The sequence below is a fragment of the Taurulus bubalis genome, assembly GCF_910589615.1.
Source record: "Taurulus bubalis genome assembly, chromosome: 4".
Classification (NCBI taxonomy): Eukaryota; Metazoa; Chordata; class Actinopteri; order Perciformes; family Cottidae; genus Taurulus; species Taurulus bubalis.
This window is the reverse complement of record NC_136592.1, coordinates 31,027,297-31,045,737: the sequence shown is the minus strand read 5'-3', so window position 1 is coordinate 31,045,737 and position 18,441 is coordinate 31,027,297. Positions and strand designations below refer to the sequence as shown.

Here is an 18,441-nt window from a genome sequence, read left to right as displayed (position 1 = left end):
ATCTGTTTTGCAAAAAAGACCACATAACAGCAATAAGTGTCTTTCTCATTGTAATCTAAATATGCATATGTATTTTATTAATACATTAATATATATATATATATATATATATATATATATATATATATATATATATTTCAAGCATGTATGTGTTTGTAAATTCAGCTGTAATAACTTTATGATAGATAAAGTAGGTGCTGATGACTATACGTGAAGCACGAAAACTAATTTGAGTGTGAAACGTCAAAATTGGAATGAAAAAGGTTCAACGAAAAGAAAATCCATGTTGCTAAAAAAAATGTTTTAAGTGGAAATGTTGCTTCTTATGGCGTTCTCCATTTCTGCTGAAAAAGTGCAGTTTTAGTCTACGGGCCTCACTGACAAAGCCAGAATGTCTTCGTCATTCTCACAGCCCTCACACGACCATCGGCATACCCATAATACTTTGCAAACAATAACAGTCATTTGTTTAGGAAGGCCATCAGCTGCAGATCATAAAAAAAAGAGGGTAGCCCCTCAATGGAAAATGCTGATTTAGTATGTGTGGCTCCCTGAGTGCTGGCCAGTAGGCGTAGCAGTACTGATAATAATAACTTTTTTGAAACGTCTTCATACCCTGGTGGATTACTGTGATTTGGTTCCTCGGGGTCTCAGTACAGTGGCGGGTTGTTATTGTTGTTGCTGGGTCAGGCCTCTCTAGATTCTTCTCACAGCTCTGAGCCTTTGGTGCAAGCGGCTGCTGCGATTAGCCCACTGACCCTGTTCTCAGAGCGGCCCGATGGGAGCCAAGCGAGCTTGAGAAAGCCCATTCGCACAGTGCACCAGTGTAAAACTCAATACAGCACACGTGCTGCTGGATTATAACAAGATTAGTGTTTTTAGAATTTTATAGAGCCGACTATTCAAGTCCGAAGTGGAATGGGAACATGTAACGCCTGCGATTTGCAATGCTGCAGGTTTGGGTGGGATTGCAGTCGACCGGTGTGTGCAGGTCCATGTGGTGTTTGCATTAGAGCCTACAATGGAAGATTTAAAAAGTGTGAGGCTTTTAGTTTCCAGCCTGATTCACTGCTGAGCCTCCATTTTGAGCTGAGGCCCTCGGGTCACATCCGATTAAAAGCAGTTTTCCGAAAACGGAAACATTTTGTGTCTTCTGTTAGTTCCATGCACCTACAAATCTCAAGATAGAATTTGGATTTTTTTTTTTGTTGTTGTTTTTTTCCTAACCATATTTTAACATTTCAAAACGCAGAGCACGATACCTTTAACAACTGTTGAGAAACAGAACAAAAAAAAGAGGCCGAATCATTATCTTATGAACAAGTTGATGCTCATCCTAATGTCTAAAATTGCAGAAAAGATGGGATGCAACTGCAGTTCGGACTATTCAGACGGAGAGTGGATGGAGAACCTGGATGAAATGTGTGAAAACTGCAACTGTCCCATCCCTCCCCAGTCAAGCAACCCAGTAAGTGTCCACGTCCGTGTCCATGTGCAGGCTGGTGTCAGCACATCGCTCCTTGTAGCGTCCGCATGTCATGAATGGGTTTGGTTGCAGTGTGGTTGGATGTGAATGACCACTTGTGAATGACCACTTTTCACGTTGTGTAAATGATGTAATCGTTACCCGGAGGAAATCAAACAAACAGTCTGTTGTTGTATGTTTGAGTCCAGAGACGTTTTAAACCGTGTGAGTTCTCTTTTGTGTGTTAAATGGGAGAGATATTATTCCCTCAGTGGTTTGTTTCCTCCGCAGAAGTTAGATGTCCCATTAGAATAGAAATAAAGGAAAAAGCCACAATAGGTCGAGACATTTTGTCTGGGAGGCGAACCCAAACTGTTATCGATGACATTTCCCTGTGATTGTAGCATGAGGTAGAGCGTTGTTTTACCACACAAGTCTTCTTTTGTTCTTTGGAAAGCTCAACTTAAGTTATGAATCGTGTTCCCTCACTAGTACACAGACCAGCTGATTCCATACCCATCACAGCATTCGCCTCCGACATCTCCTTTACCAGGTAAGACACAGAATGTGTTTCTGTGTGTTTCAGTATCTATGGAACAAGTCGTAGTAAAGTTAAGGACGGAGGTAGCGAAATGTGTTAAAGCAGAAAGGTAAACAGGTTAATGAAGCAAACATATAATGTGAGTTAATAATAAGTGTGATTGAATACATAAGGGAAATATATTTAAATATATTGGAAATACATTAATACGTTTTTTTTTGTTTTGTGGTAAAATGTTTCAATTGTTTGATATATTTATGAATTAAATTACACTTCTAACTCATCCGAAAGCCAATAAGTGTCTTTCTCATTGTAATCTAAATATGCATATGTATTTTATTAATACATTAATATATATATATATATATATATACATACATATATGTATATATATATATATATATATATATATACACACACTGTATATGTACAGAAGTGTCCCACTATCTCCATTCCCCATTGCCATCAGCCATTTTTCAAAATATCCGAATCAGAGGGACTCAAACACCCAGCACACAACACTAACTTGTATCCTATTTTAACAGTCACATTTGTGAGTAAAAACTATCCACAATATATTTCAACTATTTTTTGTTTGATAAACCCTTATGGTGCTCCTCCTGCAGACAACCTTGTGGTGGCCATATACAGTTATGAGCCCAACCATGACGGGGACCTGGGCTTTGAGAAGGGAGACAAACTCAAGATCATCAACAAGTAAGCTGCTGGTTGACATGTAGCAGGGCTCGAGCTGGGTAGAAAGGTTTCTACTCATTGTTCAGCCCCAGACAAGAATGTGCACTCCCCACTTACCCCCACGGCACCTGGAAGGCCTCGACTCCTAAATTAGTGTGTTGGACAAATGTATGCAGCAAGATAAGCTATCCTTACGTTCATTGTCATTTACAGCATTTCACCTTTCTAACCAGGGACTTGTTGCATGAGAGCCTTGTTTTACCGCACAAGCCTTCGATTGTTCTTTGGAAAGCTCAAATTAAGTTACGAGTCTAATCTTGCTGTTCCCTCACTAGTACACGGACTGCGGCTCCTTGTTTCCTGTCTCTCTCTACAGTTAACTCTTGAATTAAGGCAAAAATCTCAAAAACATCATGGATTGAAAAGAGTAAACCTATGTAGAGCATATAGACTTATAAACAGCAAACTCTAATGGAGTTTCTTGCCATTCAATCAGGATTGTATTTACCACTGAGGCCCAAAAGGTCATAACCTCAGTAATATGCCTTGACATTCTGAGGGAGTACCATGACATGTTTGAAGATGACACATATGACTCGTCTTCTATCTCTTAGAATAAATATATCTGGGTTTTTACCAAATGTGTCATTAAAATGGACTCATCTTACACAGAATGTGGGTTTTTTTTTTGCCTGGAAATTTACTTTGAAAATACAATCATTTTGATTTAATGGAGAACTTTTCCTAAGCTATATATAGTGAATATTGTGTGTCACTTGTAGTGAGCATCTCCTCTGTATCTTCTGCTGATTTGTGAGACTTTCATGCATTCTGAAGATACTTATTCATCCTAGAAAATCTATATATAAACTCACCCATCGCTCTCTCGTTTGACATCCAGGGACGATCCAGAGTGGTATTTTGCAGAGTCTCTCACCACAGGCCAGCGGGGCTACATCCCACACAACTTTGTTGCAATGACAACAGTGGAGACTGAACCGTACGTCACACAGGAAGCATAAATATTCTGCTGTCAACGCCATGCCCCTCAGCCCTCAGAGCCTCGTACCATGCATGCTGCGGCCCTGGGGGAAGGGGAAGTGGTTAGCTCAACGTGTGAAGCATATTGTGTGTTTGTGCTGCAGGTGGTTCTTTAAGAACATTTCAAGAAACGAAGCCATGAGGCTCCTCCTCTCTCCCGGGAACACGCTGGGCTCCTACTTGATCCGAGAGAGTGAGACAACCCAAGGTGAACCTTTTTGTCATCATGGCATTGACTCATATACAGCCGACAGACAGTAAAATCTCTTTCTCAGGTAGTTTCTCAGCAGTATATTTGTGGCCTTCCACTGTTAAATTTGCTTCCAAATGCACTGCATTTAATATTGTTTTCAAAGAGATCGACATATTTGTTATACAAGTGAGACAATGCACAAAATGACTGGCATCCTCTGTGTCACACAGTGTTAATATTACTGGCCGTGTTTAAAAAATACCATTTCCTACAAACCCCCTTCCTGTTCTTCAACTTAAACTCTGTTTAATTTGTGTTGTAAATGCAGCACAAACACTGGAATGCTAAGATGTGCATGAATCTGAATCTGGTAGTGACTTCATGATATAAAAAAGGGACACACAAGCCATCCAAACCGAAGTTTAAAGCTAATTTGCATTGTGATTTTCAGATGTATCAGCCAAAATCATCTCACATTAGAATATGCTTCCACTTCGTTCCAGGGTCATTCTCCCTGTCAATCAGGGACTTGGACCACAACACCGGTGAAGGAGTCAAGCACTACAGAATCCGCAACATGGACAACGGCGGCTTCTACATCACAGCCAAGATCTCCTTTAACTCGCTGAAGGAGCTCGTCCAGCATCACTCACGTGCGTGCAGCCCGTTGGAGGGGGTCGAATCAAGGTCACCGCTGGGTCCTCATCGGAACAGTCTTTAACCTGTCCTCCTTCTCTCTCTCTCTCTCTCTCTCTCTCTGTCGTTCAGGTGACGCAGATGGGTTGTGCACCAAGCTGATGAAGCCGTGCCAGTCGAGGGCACCGCAGAAGCCGTGGTGGCAGGACGAGTGGGAGATTCCCCGTGAGTCCCTGAAGCTGCAGCGCAGGCTGGGAGCGGGACAGTTTGGAGAGGTCTGGATGGGTGAGTGACAGGGAGGACAATGTGGGGATGTTCAATCATTTAAGTGCTATTTTTCCATTTTGTGCACAAGAGTTTGCATCATTTTGCACGGATACATCGCACGCACTAAGTCCAGTTGCTCGTTTCAGTTGCAGGCTGCTAAAGCCTTTCGCCAGGGTTTTTCTGCAGCGTGTGCAGAACAGTTTCCTCAACACAGTCATAATTGTAGGCTTGCATGAGCTGGTTAACTGAAGAATGATGAGAGGTATTATCCCTCTTATGCAACATCACTCAAACTACATAAATATTAATTTCCCAAAGAGCTCGCGGATTGGAGGACATCTCTTAACAAGAAGGCAACATGTTTTGATCACAAGGATGTGAGTTGAAATAATCTGTGCCAAAGCCCCCTTGTTATTCAATTGGACGGGTATTTCCCTTCTATTTTCCATCCACATTTGCCAGCACCATTCAACATCCCAAACAACCACTGTACTGGAGATAAACATTGCCAACCATGGAACGTGTCGTCATTACACAGCCACTTTCTATTTACAGTATCTTCTTGCATGGCGTCTGGCATTGTATTCCTTTCTCTATCCTCATCCAAACATTGGTTCAAGAACATGCTTGAGTAATGGCACTGCCACTTGCTATGAAGTGTTTATTGGCGTTGATTAACATAGAAATACGGAGGAATGCTTTGAAGAGTGGATGTAATCTGTTCCCGGTGAGAGATGCTAGCCGTGTCACGTGACTGAAGACGGAACTGGTTGACTGTGGGTTCAATTGGCATGTGTTAGTGAACCAGATCTGGACCAAGATCCTGTTTGCACCAGAGTCATGTGGCGCTGTTTAGCACATATTGAATCCCAACTAACAGAGCCACTGTATTTATGAACCCTACCAGCTGAGATGAAAGCCTTCTTCATTTACTTTTGCATTTAACACAGTGTAGTAGTGAATGTGACGAGATTTATTTTGCCGTGATAACAGCCTGACTTTGGTTATCTCCTGACATTAGTTCCAGGACATCTTTGGTTAGAAGTGAAATAGAAACTATTAGGGGGGTGATCACAAATATTCATGGTCCCAAGAAGATAAATCCCAATCACTTTTGGCATCCTCTGACTCTGCGTCTAGCCCCATCATCAAATCAAAATTACAATCACTCAATACTTAGAAAATACCTGCAAAACTAATGACATTCCTATCAGCCTCTGCAGTACTTTCAGTGCTAATTAGCTAAAGTTAGCATGCTAATGCCCTAAACCAGTGGTTGTTAACCTTATTGGAGGTACTGAACCCTGCAAGCTTCATCAGTGCATTCACCGAACCCTTCAGAATTGGAAAAATAAAATATGATTTCTTCAAAACATGGGTATATATTTTGTTAGTGCACAAAATGAACCATGCATCAGTTGCACACAAAATCACTGTGTTCAAAGAACAAAATCAACAAAACATGAATTTCACACAAAAACATAACTCAATGAATATTTACTGCAAATCAATGTGACGAAAAGAAGAAAAATGGTGTGTTGCGGCCCGACATTGCTAGTGTGAACCGGGCTATACTGTGTGTGTCTTGACCCCTGAGAGTGACTCACCGAACTCCTGGGGTTCGATCGAACCCAGGTTAAGAACCACTGCCCTAAACTAACATCAGGACGTTAGCGCCGTTGTCCAGCCTCAAGTCTTTTTTTGATCAATGTCTTTCAAACGCCTGCTGATGTCTACACATACATTTTCAGGTGTCTACAATAATGACAGGACGGTGGCTATTAAGAACCTGAAGATGGGCACAATGTCGGTGGAAGCCTTCCTGGCAGAGGCCAACATGATGAAGAACTTGCAGCATCCACGCCTCGTCCGCCTCTTCGCCGTTGTTACCCAGGAGCCAATCTATATTGTCACGGAGTACATGGAAAACGGTGGGTAGAAATACTTTGTACGTGTCACAGCCTGAGGAATTTAGCTAATAACACCAATCATCAAGAGGGAATTCCACTATATCACTGAATGCATTAAAAGAAAAGGAAATCGTGGGTTAGGAAATGTATGCTCATTTGAAGTTAAATTAAAAAGAAATCCTTCTGTCATCAAACCAACTCCTCTTCGTTCAGTTTAGTCTTCTGGAATATGTCTAAGCCTGCCTGAAACGATTATTCCCTTAATCTGCAGCCTCGTTTTCCTGAACACTAAAGGCGACGTCACCAGGGTAAGGTTGGCGCCTCGAGTACAGACACAGAAAGTATTTTATAGACGGTGGTGCGCCATAGGCGTTCAGGCCCGAACATGTTGATCTGCTATCAGACTACGGTTGCCAGAGCACATCCTGGAACTAAAGGCCCCGATGCGTTTCCACCTTTTCATGAGTCATCGTGTTTTCAGACGTGCGCTCCACATCAGTGACTCTGTTGAATTAAGCTGAACGCCTTTTGATTTCAGAACCACGGCCGCCTCCTTGTATATCTAAATGATATGAGATGCACGTTACTGGAACAGTATCGCACGATCACCCCCCGTGATCGGACATGAATGCAGCTGTGAGAGCAAACCTAAATAAGGGAGCAAAGTCGTGAGCCTTGCCTCCCAAAGCATGCTGCTCTGCTGAAGTGGCCTGCCCCTCTGATAGGCTATTTTCAGCTTCTCCTCACGGCGCTCCTGTGTTCGCCGCTCTGTGCTGAAATATTTCAAAGCAAACATGAACTTTCACTTCTTTTCCGGGCCCTTCCAGGTCGCTGGTGTTAACTCACTGGGGGGAAGTCTCCTCTGGCCCGTCTGAGTCGAGTGGGGTGTCAAAATAGGAGAGGGTGATTCACCAGGTTATTGTTCACGCAGGCCCTTTGATGAGTCTGTTTTACGCATGTGCATCCACAGACATGACGGCCGTTAGTCTAGCATCGTGTCACAGGCTCTTTCCCTCTTCTTCCCTTCTCACAGAGCAAACTACGTGTGAAAGTACTGCGACTCACAAACACACAAGTAACACAAAATGGGGTCATGGTAACAGCTGCAAACAACTTTTCGTACTACAAGCTTTCTGCCTTGCAATAGTTTATTACACACAATTGCAGCATATAGAAGTGATCCAGTATCTGCTTCACTTTGACCTCAAGAGTCTTTGTAATTTTTTTTCCCGGGGAGGAACAACAACAAAAATGCATAGAGAGATGCTGTCACAAGCAAAGCAACAGCCTTACAGCTGTATTGAATGGAGTGCCTTTGTATGGTATTGCATGAGGCTGTCTCTTTGTCCGCTGCCCATGACACAATTGTTGCCTCTGTTGTCAAGAGAAAGGATGGCTCGGAGTTCCTGTCTTTTCAGTTTGTCCTTTTTTTATTATTATTATTGGAGGCAACAAAGATGGAAAATAACAGGCGTGTCAGCTTCCCTTTGTGACCTTGACAAAGAGCGTTCCTCTGGCTCTCAGACATCAAAAGCCGTCTTCCGGACTTAAGCAGAGGAGCAAAGGCCTCCTCTTTCCTGGCACAGTCATTCCTCTTATTTCCTTTGGTTTGACTTGGTTGGCTGACGTGCAGAGGTATTGTTCTCTGCTAATCAAACTCAATCCACGTCGGCTCTCACAAGCTATGCATCAACTTGACAGATGCTCCGTGTACTTCCTCACAATGTTATGTTCCATTATTTGAAGCGCTATTCTTGGTCCAACTGTCTATTTATGTCTGTGAGGAATGTTGATGTTTTTTTGGAACCAAAGGAAAAATATCATCAGTCTTCTAGATAGAGCGTGACTTCACTTTTGTTTTCCAATTAATATTAAACCAAGTTGCTTTATCATCTGTACACATGCTCTTTCAAATACAAAACAATAAACAGGCGTAAACTAGTTCATAACTTGCAGAAATAGGTTGCTAGAGTCCACCACCTGTTGTGACGTGATCTTTTATATAAATTCATATTGTTCAGCAAAATCTTGAATATTGTTTTTACAGGTAGCCTAGTGGATTACCTGAAAACAACGGAGGGAGGCAATGTGCCCATGAACACTCTCATAGACATGGCGGCTCAGGCAAGACATCTCTTTTTTTCTTCCTTTCAATGTTTGTGTACTCATATCTCCATACTTACCAGATTCCCTTTCATCGCTTCCTATTCTCTCTTCTGATCCTCATAGACGGGAAACTGGCCACTGTTGTAATGAGGCTTACACTCAACACTGATCTTATAATATCGACAGAGCTGGATGGTTGTGTGTATTGTGATGAACTTCGGGCTAAACATGTTGGCGCAAATAAAGCCTGAATACAGTCTGAATAGGAGACAAATTCAAATTCATTTAGAAAAATGAGGGCATGGTGACAAAACCTGATACAGAATGTTCATTTCTCTTTCATCTAGAAACGTAAGATGCTCTGGCACCGCTCTGCCGAAGTGACAACCATTGTGTACTGTCACCCAGATGAAAATTCATTTTGTGAATATAAAACCTGACAAAGTCAATCCAGATGTTTGGACATGCAGTTTGGACTGCAAGTTAAAATATACAGTTCAGCATTTTGGGAAATATCCTCTTAAAAGTCCTCTTATCTAGCTCTTTAAGCAACAAAGTGAATGAGTATTCTCCCAAAATGTTGTGTAATCACGCCTGCATCTGCTTCTCTGAATGTTAAATGCCAGGAAAGTGACTTTGACTTAGGCCTCCATATATTGTGGGTGTGGGAATGGAAAATAAAACCACAAGAAGACAGACTGAAATTTGAAAGTCTAACAAAAAAATAGATTCTTCAGCCGGAGTAGACACTTTCTCCGGCGCTTCAGAGTGCGGCGCAGAAAGGTAGGGCTTATACAGAGCTTTGTGGTGAACGTATTTTACAGAAAGATGCACAGATAGCATTTGCGGTAAACACGCTAAGCAGGTAACTCTCTCTGTGATGCAAAATGCAAGTGATTGATGACCTTGTTCTTGGACACTGTCCACATCCTCATCCCTGCTAAAACAAAATGTGTGTAATCACATTCGCTTGAATTTGTACTCAAATGTACTTAGTTATCGGAGAATAGAGCTATATATATAATTCACTGAATGCAAAGTAATGGTTTAAAGTTTCAGATTGAGTCAAACCACAGAGTGCAGAGGCGTTCAGTTGCCTGAGAGTGGAGTCATGACGACAGTAGACGTCTATGACAGACGCAGACGTACGTACTTCTCACGTTTATGACAAAACCCCCAGGGCCAGTCGAACCTATGTGATAGATTCTCCTGTCTGAAATATACACCGCTGGCCCAGAAAAACATGGAGTGTTGGATGTATAAACAAATGAAAACAGTCCCAAAAGACACAGATGCTAATCAACTGTGAGTTCTGTAGAAATCTTGAGATTCTTCACAAACAGCTTATTGCATGAGGTGAAGTATCAATTTAAATGTTCCTAGAAATGACTCATGTAGTATTGGATTGAGTCAGAATCACATTCACTGGAATAATCAGCCAGTCTGCAGTAGACTGAGGTGAAGGCAGGACTGCAGCTCTTCGTATCAGGAAGTAGAGCAGCTGTGTACCTGGGTGGAGTACGGAGGTAAAGGGGGTCAGGGAAGGAATTGACCTGGGGAAGTGGTAAACTCCCTGGTTTGGGAGTTCAGCAAACCAGTTCATCTGTCCAACACACATGCATATTACAATTCAATTCAGTTTATTTTATATAGCCCAACATCACAAATACAAGCTTGTCTCGGAGGGCTTTACAATCTGCACACATGACATCCCTGTCCCGGGACCTCACATCGGATCAGGAAGAACTCCCCCAATAAAGATAGTAAAAACCCTTTCACAGGGAAAAAAGTGGAAGGAACCTGAGGGAGAGCAACAGAGGAGGATCCCTCTCCTCGGATGGACAGAAGCAATAGATGTAATGTGACCAGAATGAATAACGTAACAGAGTTACAGCACATTCAATGAATGTGACAGAAATTATTCATATAATGAGTAGTAGGCATGGTCCATGAACCAGATAGCCACAATCCATGAAGCAGAAGGAGATAGAGAGAGAGGGGGGCATCAGCAGGGCCATGGCAGCTGGCAGGACCGGTTCCAGGCCGCTTCCATCAGCAGGGCCATGGCAGCAGGCAGGACCGGTTCCAGGCCGCTTCCATCAGCAGGGCCATGGCAGCAGGCAGGACCGGTTCCAGGCAGCCACGATCCATGGAAAAAGAAAGTAGAGTTAGTAATGTGCATTGAAGAGACAATAATTTATCCAGAAGGAGAGAAATAAGAGGAGAAGAGGAGAGGAGGAGTGAAAGAGGAAGAGAATAAGAGAGGAGGAGCTCAGTGCATCCTAAGATGTCCCAAAGCAGTCTAGGCCTATAGCAGCATATCTAGGGGCAAACCTGAGCCAGCCCTAACTATAAGCCTGAAACAGCACTAACTACAAGCGCCATCAAAGAGGAAAGTCTTAAGTCTACTCTTTAATGAGGTGACTGTCTGCCCCCCGGACTGAAAGTGGAAGCTGATTCCACAGAAGAGGAGCCCGATAACTGAAAGCTCTAGCCCCCAACCAACTTTTTAACACTCTGGGAACCACAAGTAACCCTGCATTCAGTTTGCACAATAGCAAAACATGCACAGGTCCCTCCACCTGAACACAGTCATAGGGCTCGTCTAATGATGTGCTGTTCCCTGCAGGTGGCTGACGGCATGGCCTTTATAGAGAAGAAAAATTACATCCACCGAGATCTGAGAGCAGCCAATATTCTGGTGTCGAATGAACTCATCTGTAAGATTGCCGACTTTGGACTGGCAAGGCTGATCGAGGACAACGAATACACAGCAAGAGAGGGTAACACCAGCTTGTTGAAATCACTTGTATCACATGTTGTTTTGAGCCTGTTGAACCTCATTTTCAGGCTATATCGTGTCTTCTATCAGTATTCATTGTTTTATTATAACACTTCAGTTTGAGTGCCTTTGAAATGGAAAGTAATCCCTTTTAAATGAAATAAAACAAAGTGTTCATGCTTGTTTTGAAAAATAAAGTTTCTTCATGTGTTAGGTCTGACCGCTGCTATAACACACACTTATATAGTTTCCTAATTTATGTTGTTTATATGCTATATGTTGTTTATATGTTGTTTATATGCTATATGTTGTTTTTTACTTTTTTAATTGTTTTTACTTTTTTAACTATTTTTGCACTATGTTTATATGTTGTTTATATGTTATATGTTGTCTTTTTTTTACTTTTTAAACAGTTTTTGCACTATTCACTTTATGTCAGACAGTAGAGAAACATAATTTCAGGTCTGTATGTTTGCACATGTTTGGAAGAAGTGACAATAAAATTGACGTTGACTTTGCCTTAGGTGCAAAGTTCCCCATCAAATGGACAGCACCAGAGGCTATTAACTACGGCACCTTTTCCATTAAATCGGATGTGTGGTCATTCGGGATCCTCCTGACAGAAATAGTGACATATGGACGCATACCTTACCCTGGTAAATACTCATGCCTGTCCATCACAGTATCATTCTAGAAAATCCTCACATGTCTAGCATATATTATAGTAATTGCTGAAAACAGCAGCATGCACATAATCTCCTACATCTGACCTGTTATTCAGGTATGTCCAACCCAGAGGTAATCCAGAACCTGGAGCTGGGCTACAGAATGCCGAAGCCGGAAAACTGTTCAGAGGGACTTCACGACGTCATGGGTCTGTGCTGGAGGGAAAACCCAGAGGACAGGCCCACCTTCGAGTACCTGAGGAGCGTTCTGGAGGATTTCTTCACTGCCACAGAGAGGCAGTACCAGGAATAGCCCTGATTGGGTGGCAGAAAGACTTACAGACTTACAATAAATGTATTCAAACTAAAGGCGAAAGCCTGTGAAGATGGATGCTGGATTTAGTTTTATTTGTTTTTGAAGAGTACTTGCCTTTATATTGATTTGGTAGAAACTGAGATTCCAAGTAAGATTACTTTGTTTCTGCGCCAAACGTATTGCGAAGTGGCCTCTTAGATAAGATCTCATGCATGTGGAACTGAACCTTGGAAACTCCTGTAACAGCTGGATCACTGCAGAGCCAAGAAGAGGAAGGAGAGCGATCCCCATGTAGCCTGAACTGCCTGATGTAGCTCAATAAGCTGCTCTGCCGGTGCTCATTATGATGTAAATACCGTCAGTGCTTCATCTGTGTTTTACCTCTGCAGTTTGATACATGTTGCTAATATGTCCATGTCATGCAAAACTGCTCAAATGTTTTATGTAAATGTGTTAAATTCAATCACACTGCATTTTGGACACTGTAGTTTGGGTTTTGTTGTCAACATGTTCCCAAGATATACCAATAAATATCAGACAGCCACTCAAAATATGTATTTGTGATCATCTGATATTGAGCAGCAGTGATTAAATGTTACTGGGTGGGTGCAGTTGCTCAGCACAGGACTGTATGTACATATGTGATGTACATGTCCTGTTCATCAGTACTTCCATATTTTTAATTTTCCATTCTACCATACTTTTGAGAGGCATGCCAACGTATTACATATGATGCATTGCTATAAATTAAACAACACCAGTAGGCAAACGTAGGTAAAAAAAAATAGCTCCACCTGGACCAGCTGCATTATTACAATGCTGCATACACAGTAATGCATCAGTTGTAATGAGAAAACATCATAGAAATCAATGTAATACCACACCATTATGCTGCATAATTACTATAATTGTACGACTTCTGCACTTATTTTGTAGTTTTCACATTGTGGCATTGCTATTTTTATTACGTGTTTTCCCACTGAGCAGGTAGTGCAACTGTTAAATAGGGGACGCTCACGGCGTCCAACGACTTCCACGCGAGTATCCGCGCGCAGAGGGGGAGGGACTCTGTCGCCCCCTGTTGAAAGCAGCTGGTATTGCTCTCCATTGATTGGACGTGATACAAACTATCCGCCTCTTGTCGCTGTTGTCTCCTGCAGTGTGCGGGGAAAGCCAGCCAAAAAGCAGTAAAATGGCGCTTAGTTCCCAAGGAACAAAGAAAAAAGTTTGCTACTACTATGACGGTGAGTGCTCGTGTGCCGACACTTTGGCGTGAGGACGCGCGGATGAACGAAATCCGCCACTTCGCGCCAACAAAGGTGTCCGTTTATCGCACCTCCTTGCTAACCTAGCACGCTAGCTAGCCGAGCTAGCTCGAGTAGCAGGCGGCTTTCATCTCCTCGGGCTAACCGGGTCGCTAAATCCACCCCGAGTATCTAATGTCCCGTTGGTATCAACTTCCCCGGAGCCACGACTTCCCCCCTCGACGAGGGTTTCGTCGGCGTTTGCACACCAGATGTTAGTTTTTGTGCTAAATTAGTTCAGCTCACTAGCTAAGGAGCTAACAATGGGGGGGATATCAGTACTTCATTGTCGCCGCAATTAACGCGAACGCCAGGCTCGCATTAAAATGGCTCATCTCTTCTCCTTCAAACGGGAGGGAGGTCGGCGCAAACATCTTGTTTTACTCGACACGAGTGGGATGCTGGAAACAAAGCGCCGCCATGCAGATAGTTAATTGTAGCCGAGCACTTTAGTGCAGTTTCACGGAAGCGATTTGACTCGAGTGTGTTTACCGACGTGCACCGACGCTATTGTTGGATACCACCGCGACCTCAACGCGAGCAGGAAGTCACTCAGGCAGTCTCGGGCTACTTCGTGTACACGTTTGTTCAACTTTTGCATTAGAAATTAAATAAATATTTGAATGTGTGTGTGTTTTTTTTTCGTTCCCCCCCTCCCCCTCCCCAGGTGATGTTGGAAATTATTACTATGGCCAGGGGCACCCCATGAAGCCACACCGCATCCGCATGACCCACAACCTGTTGCTCAACTATGGACTCTACAGAAAGATGGAGATCTATGTATGTCATGTTACAGGAACAAATGTCTGGCCCTCGCCTCCTGTGTCCCAGCAGCTGACCTGTCCTCTGTGTTTCAGCGTCCGCACAAAGCCAGCGGAGAGGAGATGACTAAGTATCACAGCGACGACTACATCAAGTTCCTGCGTTCAATTCGACCGGACAACATGTCGGAGTACAGCAAACAAATGCAGAGATGTACGTTTGGTCAGAGAGGCGGTTTGATGGGATAAGAGACAAATAAAACAGTTTTCCGAAAAGCAATGTTTTGATGTATTTGCGCTTGCTTTGCAGTTAACGTGGGAGAGGACTGTCCAGTGTTTGATGGTTTATTTGAGTTCTGCCAGCTCTCGGGAGGCGGCTCCGTTGGTAAGTTTTTCCCTTTTTTGTGTGTGTGTGTGTTGGACCGTTATCATGCCATCATCACCCCCAGTAATCTGTTCAGTACAAGCGGGTTGTTAATTCTTCTCTGTGCTCCAGCCGGTGCGGTGAAGTTGAACAAACAGCAGACGGACATCGCCATCAACTGGGCCGGAGGCCTGCATCACGCCAAGAAGTCAGAGGCCTCTGGGTTTTGCTATGTCAACGACATCGTGCTTGCTATCCTGGAGTTACTGAAGTGAGTACAAAAGCCCTATCGTAGCCGCTCAAGTACAGGTTTGCTTTGCACACGTGGTTGATCAAAATGTCTGTTTTGGAAACTGATGACGAGTTTAGGTGTCCAGTCGTTCTCCTAAACGAGCACAAGTGTTAAAGATTTCATTTTAAATACTTCAAAAGGTGGCAAAAACGTTTTTTCTCATGGGCTACATCAAAAGTTGTAGGGCTTAAATGACCCCTTCTGTCTTTCCAGATACCACCAGAGAGTTCTGTACATAGATATTGACATCCATCATGGAGACGGCGTGGAGGAAGCCTTCTACACCACAGATCGCGTCATGACTGTGTCCTTCCACAAGTACGGGGAGTACTTCCCCGGCACAGGCGACCTGAGGGTGAGCCTGGAAGTCTATTTTCACAGAAAGTTCACATTGTCATCATCGTCGTACAGTGAGTTGACATTTGCCTTGTTCTCTGCAGGACATCGGTGCCGGTAAGGGTAAATATTACGCCGTGAATTACCCACTGAGGGACGGCATTGACGACGAGTCATATGAAGCCATATTCAAACCTGTAAGTACACAAAGACTTGTTGACTGATGTTTTTAAGTTGAGGTCTCCCTTGGTGGACAGCAGCATTTGAACAAGTGGATGTTGTGGTTTGTGTAGATCATGGCCAAGGTGATGGAGATGTACCAACCCAGCGCAGTGGTTCTGCAGTGTGGAGCCGATTCTCTGTCAGGAGACCGGCTCGGTTGCTTTAACCTCACCATTAAAGGTCATTTGAAACATCTCTCTCCTGATGATCAAAGCAAAGTTTTTTTGCAGCTATCTTGATTAAAATGTAACTGAGAAACTAAATATTTCCCCCGCCCCATGCTGTGCTCAGGCCATGCCAAGTGTGTGGAGTACATGAAGAGTTTCAACCTGCCACTGCTGATGCTGGGCGGAGGAGGCTACACAATCCGTAACGTGGCCCGCTGCTGGACGTATGAGACCGCTGTAGCCCTCGACACCTCCATCCCCAACGGTGAGTCTTGTATGCCCATGATGCACTGAATACAATTGGTCTGTTTTTTTTAATTTGAGATACGATTTCTTTGTGGTGGAGATCAAACACCGTCTCGGTAAACGAAGACATTATATTAGTGTATTGGAGATAATTAAATATTGATGAATTAATAGTCCATTGCCAGATCCTTTGATCATTAAACCACACAATATTTAAGTAGCATTATTTGTCCAGCAGGTGAAAAGAGAAAAATAGTATTGAAGGCTTTTTAGTAGCCTCATACAAATGTAAAATAACTTGTGATCTCAACTTGACAGAGCTCCCATACAATGACTACTTTGAGTACTTCGGACCAGACTTCAAGCTGCACATCAGCCCCTCCAACATGACCAATCAGAACACCAATGACTACCTGGAGAAGATCAAGTGAGTGTACCAAACTGCCTTTCGGTTATTATTGTTTTTTTTTAAACTTGTGTTGTGAAAAAGGTAAAGGTTTGTGTCTCGGGTCGTATAGTAAGTTCAACCTGCTCTCTGCCCTCTAGGCAGCGCTTGTTTGAGAACTTGCGTATGCTGCCCCACGCCCCGGGAGTCCAAATGCAGGCCATCCCCGAGGACGCTGTGCAGGAGGACAGTGGTGACGAGGAGGAGGACGACCCCAACAAACGCATCTCCAGTAAGAACATCTCCCATAGGCCTTATGTTCAGTTGGAATTGATCTTGCCGTTCACCTTTTTTTTTTTTTTCAAACGGTAGATTTCCATGTTTTGATTCGACGCTAACCCCTCTGTTCATGTTCAGTCCGCGCTCATGACAAGAGGATAGCGTGTGAGGAGGAGTTCTCTGACTCGGAGGACGAAGGCGAAGGAGGCCGCAGACACGCAGCCAGCTTCAAGAAATCCAAGCGAGCCAAAACCGAAGGAGAGAAGGAGGGAGAAGAAAAGGAGAAGAAAGGCGAGGAGGAAACAAAAGGTATTTATCAATTATTTTTTTTAATTCTATTTTTTACATTTTCAATCCCCTCTCCGTGTTATTTAAAAAGAAAAGTACGTCCTATTAACATTTTACGTCTCATTTCTTTTATAGAAGTAAAGGAAGAAGAGAAGGTGCCAGAGGAAGAGAAAATGGACACCTCAAAGTGAGAAACAGTGCCCTCACTTATTGACTGTGTTGCTCAGGAAGTGGCTTATTGGGTGTGTTAATCATGTCCTTTCTCTGGGTCTTTTCAGGCCAAAAGAGGAGTCCAAGACACCTTGAGGTCCTCAGTAGCCACGGATGCCAAGGCAACTGATCAGAACACATCTTAAAGCGAGATTGTTTTGAGTAAATCATCTTTCCAGGCTGCTGCTGTTGAAGACAGTGAAGAACTATATCTTTGTAATGAGACCCCACCCCCTCAACACGGGATGGGGATCCAAACGTTTTCTAGGACACCTTTTCAACCTTTACCTGTTTCTGGACTGAGGTCAAACTGAATATTTCTTTTGTATGCTTTCTCATTTTTTTTTATTAATCTTTTTATTCTATGACTTTTGCTTTTCCCTTGTGATGTAACTCTGTAAAAATGGCTTAGTACATGTATGCTTTTATATATCTGATGGATTTAATTTATTTAAATCATAGATATTTTTGGCTACTGTTTTGTCTTACAGTCCCACTTGTCATGTGTCTTTAAAATGCAGTTGAAGCATGTTTATACAATAGATCCTTTTCTGTAATACATGTGTCACTGGTTGTCTGCTGAGGTCACCAAGAGTGGTTAAGAGGGTTGTGTAGACCCGAGTACCTTAACACGGCACAATGAAAGTGAAATTGCAGTTCTTTTTAGGTTGTAATTTAGTATGTGTCCTTTTAACATTGACAGCTTCATCTTTTTGGGACTCCTGCCACAAAATATAAAAATTGATTGGGTTCTGTCACATAATTGCTGATATCAGGCTTAAATTCCACTGACATTTGGACTCAAATATCCAGAGTATAGTATACTGTTAAATGGGAGCAAGACAAATGCCAGGATTCATTTCTTGTATATATTTGTATTCTGAAAAGTCATTTAAATCTGACAGACCCCAGTGTGCGTTGGCCACACTTTTTACACCAATAAAAACTGCCCTGAAAAGTTACGTCTCT

General features: G+C 42.9%; 2 protein-coding genes across 2 annotated transcripts; both read left to right on the top strand.

Moving 5' to 3' along the window:
* Positions 1–1,360: 1,360 nt before the first annotated feature.
* lck (LCK proto-oncogene, Src family tyrosine kinase) lies at positions 1,361–12,615 on the top strand (the record flags this gene model as incomplete). Its single annotated transcript, XM_079216612.1, has 12 exons — positions 1,361–1,468; positions 1,958–2,018; positions 2,633–2,723; positions 3,604–3,702; positions 3,848–3,951; positions 4,440–4,589; positions 4,705–4,857; positions 6,591–6,774; positions 8,801–8,873; positions 11,485–11,638; positions 12,162–12,293; positions 12,419–12,615. 12 exons carry the CDS (start codon positions 1,361–1,363, stop codon positions 12,613–12,615), a joined length of 1,506 nt encoding a protein of 501 aa, XP_079072738.1.
* Positions 12,616–13,807: 1,192 nt separating this feature from the next.
* Positions 13,808–18,420, top strand: LOC306735573 (putative histone deacetylase 1-B). Its single transcript, XM_079217058.1, has 14 exons — positions 13,808–13,862; positions 14,590–14,702; positions 14,780–14,897; positions 14,994–15,068; positions 15,180–15,318; positions 15,553–15,694; positions 15,780–15,872; positions 15,969–16,077; positions 16,189–16,329; positions 16,629–16,737; positions 16,857–16,987; positions 17,113–17,283; positions 17,398–17,449; positions 17,541–18,420. Exons 1-14 carry the CDS (start codon positions 13,811–13,813, stop codon positions 17,566–17,568), a joined length of 1,473 nt encoding a protein of 490 aa, XP_079073184.1. The 5' UTR covers positions 13,808–13,810; the 3' UTR covers positions 17,569–18,420.
* Positions 18,421–18,441: the final 21 nt, after the last annotated feature.